Here is a 10,187-nt window from a genome sequence, read left to right as displayed (position 1 = left end):
TCCGAAGTCCGGCCACTTAGGCTTGTACTGTCATTTATAAAAGCTCTTCATGTTTCTCCCATGGAATCATAAAATTGGAAGCTAACCCAGAGGCTATATTGTGTTCCTCCTACCCGAGAGCCCTTCTCTAGGGCCTGGCAGGGCTGAGTAGTCTGAAACGGGAAACTCACTCTCCGAAAACAGCCTGAGCTATTTAAAAAGTCTTCCTTCCTTTGAGCCCAAACCGGTCTACCTCTGGAGTCACTCAAGAGAAAATTTACCTCTTTTCTCACAGTCTTCAAATCATAGACTGGTCACCCATTAATCACTTTGAGCACTTGTGTATTATATGCTTGCAGCTAATCCTCACAAGTATCCTATCAAGAGACCAGACCAGACCAGGGAGGCAAGTGTTCAAAAAGGTTCAGCGATTTGCTGTAGTTACCCAGCTAATGCTGGCAGCTGGGACTTGATCTCAGGCCCAACTCCAAGGCCTGTGCTCTCTGTATACAAAGCCACCTCCAAAGCAGACTCTCTGCCACAGGAACCTTCAGCTGCATTTTCAACTCGCTGGGGAGTTGAGGACTCCTAAAGGGATTCACAAGTTACTGAGGGGTGAAAAGGCCGAGAGCCTGGCAAACAGGCAAGCGTGGAGCCTACCCCAGGTGTCCAGCTGGCCCACCTGCAGGTCTGAGGCTGGGAGTTTGGAGGGGGCTGGGAGAAGGCTCTCAGGACTTCGAGGGTGTGCCTGGCCACAGACATGGCCAGATGTCTGAGAGGATGGAGGCTGAGGTGGCTGGCTGCCGAGCGGCCCTTTGGCCAGGTTCCTATGGCCATCAGCACCTGCTCTGTAGGTAACAGAACCTTCCTGTCTTTATTCTCCTTTCTTCCAAAACAGGTTCTTTCCCCCAACTACCTACACACCACAACAGCCTCAGGGGCTTAGACTCCTAGGTTGAACTCTATCAATTCTCCACGAGGCCAGCCAGCTCCTTCTGTGGACTCTGGTTTCTCCATTGTCTTTCAGGAACGCAAGGTTCCTATTTTAGTGTCTTCCAACAATTACAGAGAGCGGCTAAGTCCTCAAGAAACAGTATTTATAAGTCATACAACCTCTGTTAAACATCTCTTCTCCGAGATCGCTTCACTGGAAGACAAAGTGCTGTTTCTTCCCATTCGACCCCATTCTCAATTCTCTTACTTCCCAGGCCCCTTCTACATGGTTTGAGGGAAAACAAAGAACATGAAATCACCCAAGCAAAATGGGGACAAAGACAGTTTCTTGGTTTTTCTTCAGCTCCATCTAAGGGTCTAGACCTGAGAAGCAGGGGGAGCCCACATCAGAGACCTGGACTAAGCAGCTGACAAACCATGATTTGTCAGGTTACAGCATCAGTTCACTCCCACGAGGTGTGGGGCTGAGGCAGCAGAAAGCAAGCCTTCAGCTAAGGCTGCGCCTGGGCTGCGGCAACCAGCAGCCCAGTGATGTACTGCGTTACCCTTCATTCCACCAGCTCGGCCCACCCGACGTCAAGCAGGCAACCTCGGAGCCCTGGCAGCTATAATGACGTTTCCTTCCCGAGAGAAGACTCGTGAGGACATGGGCTTCATCTGCGTGACTGATACAAGTGTTACAAACACCCCAAACCCCAGAGCCCAGAGCCCCCAGCCCCCAGTGGAGGAGAAGCACTGCAGCCCTGCTGGGGAGCAGCACACATGAGGCCAGGGAGATGCAGGGGCAGATTTAATTTACACAGCAGCCACTTGGGGCCCAGAGCCAGGGCAGTAGGGCAGATCTATAACCAGAGGGCACCTCCTGTCCTTTCCCTTGAAGCCCAGTCCTCACAGACACTTAGATGGGGCTCCCTGGGTTGTGCAGAGGACGCTCCAGTCAAAAGGAGATTCGGAAATAAGGCTGTCCCCAAAGCTGGGGGAAGTCTGTGGCCTGGAGACAGTCGCCTACATGGTGGCCCAGAGGTCTGAGAGTCCAGTCCATGTCCCGGGCACAGTCCTCACAGCCTGTGGCCCTAGAGGAAGCCCTCACGGCGGAACTGTTCCTGGAGAAGGGCGCGGTACTGGTCAAACCCACCCTCGACCCGGGTGACGCCGCCGCCTTCGCACACCCACAACTCCCGGCACACCAGCCGGATGAAGCGCTCGTCATGGGACACCAAAATCACGCCGCCCTGAAAGACACGAGGCCGGGGGCACTCAGGGGCACCTCCGCGGTGCTGAGGCCTGGGGAGAGGTGGGCAGCCTGAAGGCACACTCACCCTGAAATTGTTGAGAGCACGGCCCAGAGCCTCAATCGTCTCCATATCCAGGTGGTTCGTCGGCTCATCCAGAATGTAGAAGTTGGGGCTGGAAGGCAGTGCCCAGGGAGGGAGGCAGTTACGGGGTTTGGGAGAAAATGAACTCTCCGATATGGAGACAAGACAAACATTTTCCACTACGCGAGACGGGGAGAGGAGAAGGCCAGAGCTCACCAGGGCATGGTCATCTGAGCAAAGGCTACCCGGCTCTTCTGGCCTCCGGACAAGCTGGCAACAGGGCGCATGGCCAGTTCTCCAGAGATGCCATACCGGCCGAGCTGGTGACGATACTCCTCCTCAGGCCGCCCTGGAACAGGCCTCACCCCATCAAGTGGGTTCTTGAGCCGACTCCCTCCCATCACCCTCCCCTCAGCCTTACCTCAATGCCCATGTCCTTATACCTAGACTCAGGGCTCGCTGCTCAGCACCCCACCCCAAGGCAGGCCTAGCTGTAGGGGTCCCCTCTTTCCTCCACTCGAGTCCCTACAGTACCGGGAAACCTGCGGGCCAGCAGTTCCACTGCGCTGACATTCAGGTCCAGCTGTTCCACATGGTGCTGGCTGAAGTAGCCAATCTTCAGATTCCTACAGGCAGAAACAAAGGTGGAAAGACAGGGTGGAAGGCAATGCCCATAAAGGAGTGCAGCTACAGAGTCGCTTGGGACTGGGGGGCTTTACCTGTGAGCATGTCTGATGCCCCGAACAGGTGCCAGGTCCCCCATGAGCAGCTTCAGCATGGTAGACTTCCCAGCCCCGTTCTCCCCAACCTGTCAAAAGAACCACGAGAATGCTGAAGAGTTGTCATGGGCAGAACACAGAAGCAAAGGAGATGAGCGTTGGTTCTGACCAATGACTCCTTCAACAACCAATAAAAAAATATTAAGGATCTATATAAATGAAGGAACTAGTAAAGATGTAAAGGAAACTGACAGCTGAATACCTACTAAGAGCACGGGGTTTAACCCTCCCAAGAACCAAGTAAGGCAGCTGCTATCTCTATGCAGTAACCGAGCTACCACTTGGCAGAGTCAAGACTGGATATCTGACCCTGAAGCCCATGCTATCTCCTCCCTGCTCCGTGGTCTGAGAAAACTCAGATCTGAGACTAGGAAGATAAAGTCTTGCTCTACGTATTCATAAAGTACCACCAGCTAGGCTTTCTAGCTCTGCAGGGAAGTAGAGCAAAGTCCTTGGCCTGGGCCAACTCCTGCTCCTGCATACCACTTCCCTTTGCCGCCGGAGGACCTGGGTCAATCCATACCACGTGCTGGGGTGGGAGAGTCTCAGCTCACGGAACAGAGGAACAGCAACCATACCACACAAATGCGGGACTCGAGATCAGCAGAGACGGAGAGGCGGCTAAAGATGACGTGCTTAGGATCATAGTAGAAATCCACCTCATCTAGCTGCAGAATTGGCGGTGAGAACTTCTCAAACCCATCGGGGAACCTGCAGGAGGTGGTGGTAAGGAACATGGGAGCAGCCAGAAACACGAGCTCCCCACCAGCCTCTTGGCCCAGCACTCACTTCATCACCACCTCCAACTCCTTGTCCACAGGTTTCAGCTCTGGTCTGAGGAGAGAGGGGGCAGACTAGATTTATGGCTTTAAAAACTAACTGTATTTGATCTTATTACACAAGTAATGTATGTTCAGAGAAAACTTTCAAAAAGCTCGTACTCCCACCATCCAGACTATGTTCTTATTTTAGAGTACCTTCTTCTAGTTCACTATATGTTGAAAAATAGGGTTATCCTTTTTGTAGGTTTTTGGCCTACCAGTTAAGACACCGTGATAAATATTTCAATGTCACAAAAACCTTTGCCTTTGATTTTAGACTCACCTCCCTGTGTTCCCCCCACCAGCACCTCTAGAAAGGTTGCTTTCAGATTAATCCCCCAGTGTTCCACATCATTAGTCACTAAAGAAATGCAAATCAAAACTACAGTAAAATATCACTCACGCCCACTAGGCTGGCTAGAATTAAAAAGACAGATAATAAGTGTTGGCAAGGATGTAGAGAAACTGGAATCCGCGTACGTTGCTCGGAGAAATCCAAAATGGTCCGGCTGCTTTAGAGAACAGTTTGGTAGTTCCTCAAAAAGTTAAACGCAGGGCCGCCTGGGTGGCTCAGTGGGTTAAAGCCTCTGCCTTCAGCTCAGGTCATGATCCCAGGGCCCTGGGATCGAGCCCCACATCGGGCTCTCTGCTCCGCAGGGAGCCTGCTTCCTCCTCTCTCTCTGCCTGCCTCTCTGCCTACTTGTGATCTCTGTCTGTCAAATAAATAAAAATCTTAAAAAAAAAAAAAAAAGTTAAACATAGAATTATCTTGTAGCCTAGCAATTCCACTCCGAGGTATATACCCCAGAAAACAGAAAACATATGTCCATATATATAAACTTGTACACAAATGTTCAGAGCACTGTTAGTCATAAGAGCCAAAAAAGAGGAAACTTCCAATATCTCTTGACTGATGATGCAATGGACAAAATGCGGTACGTCCTCCCAGTGAAATATTACCTGACCGTAAAAAGGAAGTACGGATATGTGCTAAGGCATGAAAGAACCTCACCAACACTACGCTAGGCAAAATAAGCCAGACACAAAACATCACGTTATAGGATTCCATTTATATGAAATGTCCAGAATAAGCAAACAGATTAGAGAAAATAAATTAGGGGTTGCCTAGGCCTGTGGACAGCAAGACTAATTCCCAACAGCAATGTAAAATGCTCTGCTTTCCTGCTGGAGAGGAGACTAAGGCTGGTTTCTAGAAAAGGGGAGACCTAGAATGGGAGGGCAAGGGGTGGCCGGCAAAATGAGGGCAGAAATTAAGAGACTAGGAGTCATGGCCCAGTCAAGGGCACTGTACTCACAGCTTCTCCAGCATCTTAAGTTTACTCTGCACTTGAGAGGCTCTGTTGGCATTGTAGCGAAATCGGTCAATGAAAACCTGTGGGGACATGAGCGTAGGCACTGGTCAGGTTCCCTCACTCCTGCAGACTCCAACACCCATGGGATGGGGCCCCCAGCCCTGCCTGTCCCCACACCTGGATATGCTGGCGATACTGCTGCTGTGCCTCATATTCCCGCTGCTGGTTAAGCAGTCGCTCCTGCTTGCTCTTGATGAAGGTCTCAAAGTCTCCCCGGTATCCATCTAGTCGCTGGCTGTGCAGGTGGATGATGTCTGTGGCTATGGCATTCAGGAAGTTGCGGTCGTGGGAGACGACCAGGATTGTAGAGGGCCATGTCTGAGGGGGTCACAGGATGGCAGGCCCAGTTTGAGAGAGCAGTCAGCTTCCAACCCCCCAAGTGTCTTAGAGGCAGACCTCCCCTGGACCTACTCTAACATCTGTAGGCACTCACTTGCAGGTAATTCTCCAGCCACAGGATGGCCCTTACATCCAGCATGTTTGTGGGTTCTGGAAAGGTTGGGGAGGACATATTTGGGATTGAAGAGCTATAGAACCTGGATATTGCCATCTATCCCTACCCCAAAGTCAAGGCTCCCCCTTTCAAACTCACCATCTAAGAGCAGAAGATCTGGCCTATAGAATAGAAGAATGTAAGCCTTAAAGTTTTAGGTCAGCAGCTCATGACCTCCCATGAGCCAAGCCCCATCCTCCACAGTATCTGTACACAGGCCCCGGAGACTCACCTAGCAAACAGAGCCCGGGCCAGGGCCAGTCTCATCCTCCAGCCACCTGAGAACTCCCTAAAGGAACAGAGATCACATCGGGGTAGATGTTTACCAAGAGAGGCAGAAGCAGAGTCAACAGTGCTGATAGCCAAGAATGGCAAGGGCCACTCACCGGGTGGGCTGCTGCTGCATTTTAGGGGTAAAGCCAAGCCCAGCAAGAATGACTGATGCCCTAGAAGTGAAGAAATTTTAGAACCTGCTTGAAACAGGTGACAGAAGGGAAAGGTGAAATTTAAAGGAGGGAAGGGGAATTTTAAATACCTGGCAGGTGCCTTGTCAGCCTCAATCTCCTCCAGTTTGGCATATACTTCCGCCAACTGTGCAGCTTCTGAGCCCTCTGCCCTGGAGTGGGAATGGGAGGAAGAGCATTCAGCCCGAATGGGGGCATTCTAGGGGGAATGCCCTGTACTCTATCAGCTGTAGAGCAGGCCGCTCACTGCCTTGTTGCCAGGACAGGAACGCACTACAGAAAGCACCTGCTCAAGTCAGTGAGGGCAGTGGGCAGTGTGGAAGGAACAGGACTTTACAGCTCCACAGTGTCAGGTTCTAAGCTCTGCTGATTACTAGGATGAGTGCGCCAGTTACAGACTGTGGCACTATGACAGGCACTCTCTGAAGAACCGTGGCTGCCGGTCATTCCCCATCTGGAGCCCTTACCTGCCAGTGGCAATCTGGGTGCTGAGCTCCCGCTCCCTCTGCAGAAGGTCCTCTCTCACGGTGTCACTCTCTAGCACACTCTGCAGGGCAGGGGTGTCATCTCCAGCAACCTCCTGCTCCACGTGCAGCAGGGAAATGTGGGCTGGAACTCGCAGGCTCCGAGTGGCCAACATCTTCAGGAGTGTCGTCTTCCCCAGCCCATTTCGACCCACCAGCCCATAGCGGCGGCCCCATGCCAGGTTCACATCTGCTCCAGCCAGCAGTACCCTGCAGGGGTAGTAGGAAGAAGACAAAGGGTGCTGCTCTAGAGACAGGTATACAACAAATATAGCCACAAAAAAACCAATGTTATTTTAAGCCCCATTTCATCTGTCCAAATTCTCCTTTAATTGGAAAAAGAAAAGCGTCACCCCTCCCCACTGCCACTCCCTCACCTATCGCCAAAAGACACATCAAAGTTCTCAATTCGCACATCATACGATTTGTTCTTGCCAGATGATTCCAACCGACTCTCCTTTCTGCTGCCTGCCTGGCTGGCTGATGCCTCTTCCAAGACTCTTTCAAAGAGAGAAACAAATGGCTTTTAGCACTCCCAGCCACCCTTCCATCCCAATACAGACTGCTCTGTTCTCTTCTCAGCACTTCTTGCTAAACTCACAGAGGAGTGCTGGTCTTGAGTGTGTCCTTCTCTGAGCGCTTCTCCTGTTTTGCCTTCAGTCGAGCCTCAGCCTTCTCTAGCTTCTTTGCATTCACTGTCTAAAGGTCCAAACACAACCATTTCAGCCTAGGCTGGTAGGCTCAAAAAGGAGCCCCAGAAAGAACATCTTAAGTTACCCTTTCAGTGAAAGACATAATCAGAAACCCCTGGAAAAATCCTCCAATATTTAAAGACAGTCAACTTCCACCCCCACTATAGACATGGCCCCTCCCTTTTATCCTCCTCCTCACCGAGGACTGTTCCCTCTTTAGTAGTCCTGGAAGTTTGGTGCCACAGTCTGTAAGCGATAAGAAAAGCAGTCACCTTCTCCCTAAGGGAAGGGAAACTAACATTTTGAGTAACTAATATGAACCAGACACAGACAAAGACATTTAAAGGAAAACCTTACAATTCCAGAAATAGCTGTCATCCTCCCCATATTTCAACCAAAAAAACAAAAACAAAAACAATTCCCAGATTAAGAATACAGAGACTGGGTGCCTGGGTGGCTCAGTGGGTTAAGCCTCTGCCTTCGGCTCAGGTCATGATCTCAGGGTCCTGGGATCGAGTTCTGCATTGGGCTCTCTGCTCGGCAGAGAGCCTGCTTCCTCCTCTCTCTCTCTACCTGCCTCTCTGCCTACTTGATCTCTCTCTGTCAAAATAAATAAATAAAATCTTAAAAAAAAAAAAAAGAATACAGAGACTGAGGCAGATAAGCAACTCCTACAAGCTCACGCAGTTGATTAAAAAGCCACAAAATTGGTAAGTAAACCTAAGTCTGTCCAGCTCCAAGGCCCATAAGCTTCCTACCCTACCTAAGAGCTTGGAAAATTCTCCAACCCTATTCCCTTCATCAACGACCTCTTTTGCCCTCAGTAAAGACACCAACTAGCTTCTACATCCTCATTCTTTTGAAATGGGGTACCAGGAGTCTTGGGCTCCAGGGGCTGGCTGGCCGGGGGGTGGGGGGGAGGCTCAGACAAGGGCAGAGAGCAGCTAGTTCAGTCTGCCCTCACTCTCACCGTAGTTTTCTGTTATCTTTGACAACTGGATGGGGGCGTCTAGTAGCACCTGGCTGTTTCCCTGGGTCTGTGGCTCATCCCTTGAGGGTAGGAACAGAAAGCGCAGAATTAGGAATTGAAGATAAACCTCTATGGCCATCAGACCTTCTTCCCTTACGTCTTGTCTCCTTACCGTCCGCCTTCCCATCGTCCCCACGAATCCCCCTACCCTGGCACGTACAGGCGCAGAGTGTTGTACATGCGCTGGCACACAGCCCTGATGCCCGCGTCATCCTTGCTGTCCCCGGACACCTCCTGCAACAGTTCCCCCACCGCTTCCACCAGGTCATCCACAGACTCGAAGTCCGCGCTGCCGCTGTGCAAGACGCCTGGGCCGGGCGTGGCAGGTCGAGGAAGATAACGGGTAGGGTAGACATACAAGCAGTTTTAGTCCCCGAAACACGGCCCCACTCCGGGCTCCAGACCTAACCGGCCCTCGGGACAAGAGGTCACGCAGAGGAGAGGCCAAGCAGCGGTCCCCGACATTGCCCTCCCTTAGCCTTTCTCCCAGTGACTTTCATTTTGGCCTCCCCAGCGCGCAAATTCCGTTCGACTCACCCGTCACGTAGTCGAAGACCTGTCCGTCAATTTCGGGGAACTCGCTCCGCAGGATTTCAGCGCAAGTCGCCATGTTCCAGTCGGGCTCCCGTCCGCGCAGGCGCCGTTAGACCAGAGCCAAGACGCGCCTCCTGCCGGTCTCCCAAAAGCTCACCCCTCCTTCCAAAGCGCATGCGTAGTGGTGGCGTAAGAAACGCGCGGAGTGCCCGGAACCCGGTGGACCGGGTGAACGGGGATGGAGGAAGCGTGCGCAAGCGCCGCTCAGAGCCTACGCTCTAGTTTCTCTCTCTGCGCTTGCGCAACGCCGTTTCCGCTGAAAAACTCGCCACATGTGCGGTTCTCGCTGCCTTCTGGGAGCTGGAGCTCCGAGAGGCGTCCGCTGCGGGGTGCAGGGCAGCCCGCGGTTTATCAGGGCGCGATTCACCGATGGTCCCGCGGTGGGAACCTCCCAAGAGACGGGCGGTTGATAAAGCACACGGGCTCCTTTAGGCGCTTCTGTGTCAGCACGCCCAGCCGCGTCCATTTTGGAGGCCACCGAGAGCTTTGCTGACTCATGCTTGGTCCTTTGGCTCTCAGAAGACCCTTGCACAGTTCTGAGAGGCCCACGGGTTTTGTTCTGATCCCCAGGGCCTATGGGCTTCTAGTATTCGCCAGGTGGCCAGCTTCCGTTCTCTCACCTCTGACAGGTCAGGGGACCTCTGCGAATTGTGCTCACCCAGTCCTAACATCACCCCAGGTTACAAGCCACCACCAAAGGGCTAGAAAATGAGGTTGGCCAGTGCAAATTCACTGTAATTTATTCCCTACCTAACACACCCAAAACAGACTTCTTTGCACCAGGAAGCTCAGCGAATGAGTGTATAAAGCTACTTCCACTGATTCCCTCTAGAAGTTAGGAATTTTCCCCAGATGATGTTACTGCTTTACATTTAACATGAATATTCTTCCAACCTAGCTCTAAGATTTTCACCTAAGATACATTACCCTTTTGCAATGGCAAAAGGATCAATCCAACTATTTAGTTTAAAAAGCTGGGGCACCTGACTGACTCAATCAGAGGAGCATGGATGGAACTCTTGATATTCAGGGTCCCAAGTTTGAGCCCCACGTTGGGTGTAGAAACTACTTAAATAAAACTTAAAAAAAAAAAAAGTTTGAAAAGCTAAGCTACTAGATCTAACAACCACTTTATAGGCAACAGATGGAAAGGAATTCTGATGGGTAA

At 51.6% G+C, this 10,187-nt stretch overlaps 1 protein-coding gene across 1 annotated transcript; it reads right to left on the bottom strand.

The window, feature by feature from the left end:
* Nucleotides 1-1,056: 1,056 nt before the first annotated feature.
* Nucleotides 1,057-9,129, bottom strand: ABCF3 (ATP binding cassette subfamily F member 3). Its single transcript, XM_080811950.1, has 21 exons — nucleotides 8,963-9,129; nucleotides 8,586-8,733; nucleotides 8,366-8,445; nucleotides 7,595-7,641; nucleotides 7,305-7,402; nucleotides 7,081-7,203; nucleotides 6,647-6,913; nucleotides 6,251-6,331; nucleotides 6,102-6,161; nucleotides 5,948-6,004; nucleotides 5,815-5,837; nucleotides 5,656-5,711; nucleotides 5,340-5,540; nucleotides 5,166-5,242; nucleotides 3,818-3,862; nucleotides 3,607-3,739; nucleotides 2,969-3,057; nucleotides 2,784-2,875; nucleotides 2,466-2,598; nucleotides 2,253-2,340; nucleotides 1,057-2,165 (listed from the first exon to the last, which is right to left on the bottom strand). Exons 1-21 carry the CDS (start codon nucleotides 9,033-9,035, stop codon nucleotides 2,007-2,009), a joined length of 2,130 nt encoding a protein of 709 aa, XP_080668076.1. The 5' UTR covers nucleotides 9,036-9,129; the 3' UTR covers nucleotides 1,057-2,006.
* Nucleotides 9,130-10,187: the final 1,058 nt, after the last annotated feature.

Source organism: Martes martes (assembly GCF_963455335.1).
Source record: "Martes martes genome assembly, chromosome: 1".
Taxonomy (NCBI): Eukaryota; Metazoa; Chordata; class Mammalia; order Carnivora; family Mustelidae; genus Martes; species Martes martes.
Note: the sequence above shows the minus strand (reverse complement) of the source record. Positions and strands in the feature narration are given on the sequence as shown.

Excerpts from the sequence above, each read along its gene's own strand:
- ABCF3 (XM_080811950.1), bottom strand. The coding sequence starts at position 9,035 with ATGGCGACTTGCGCTGAAATCCTGCGGAGCGAGTTCCCCGAAATTGAC. Across the intron at positions 7,403-7,594 it reads TAAAGAGGGAACAGTCCTCG|ACAGTGAATGCAAAGAAGCT; the intron begins GTGAGGAGGAGG and ends TTGGACCTTTAG. Across the intron at positions 6,332-6,646 it reads ACCCAGATTGCCACTGGCAG|GGCAGAGGGCTCAGAAGCTG; the intron begins GTAAGGGCTCCA and ends TTCCCACTCCAG.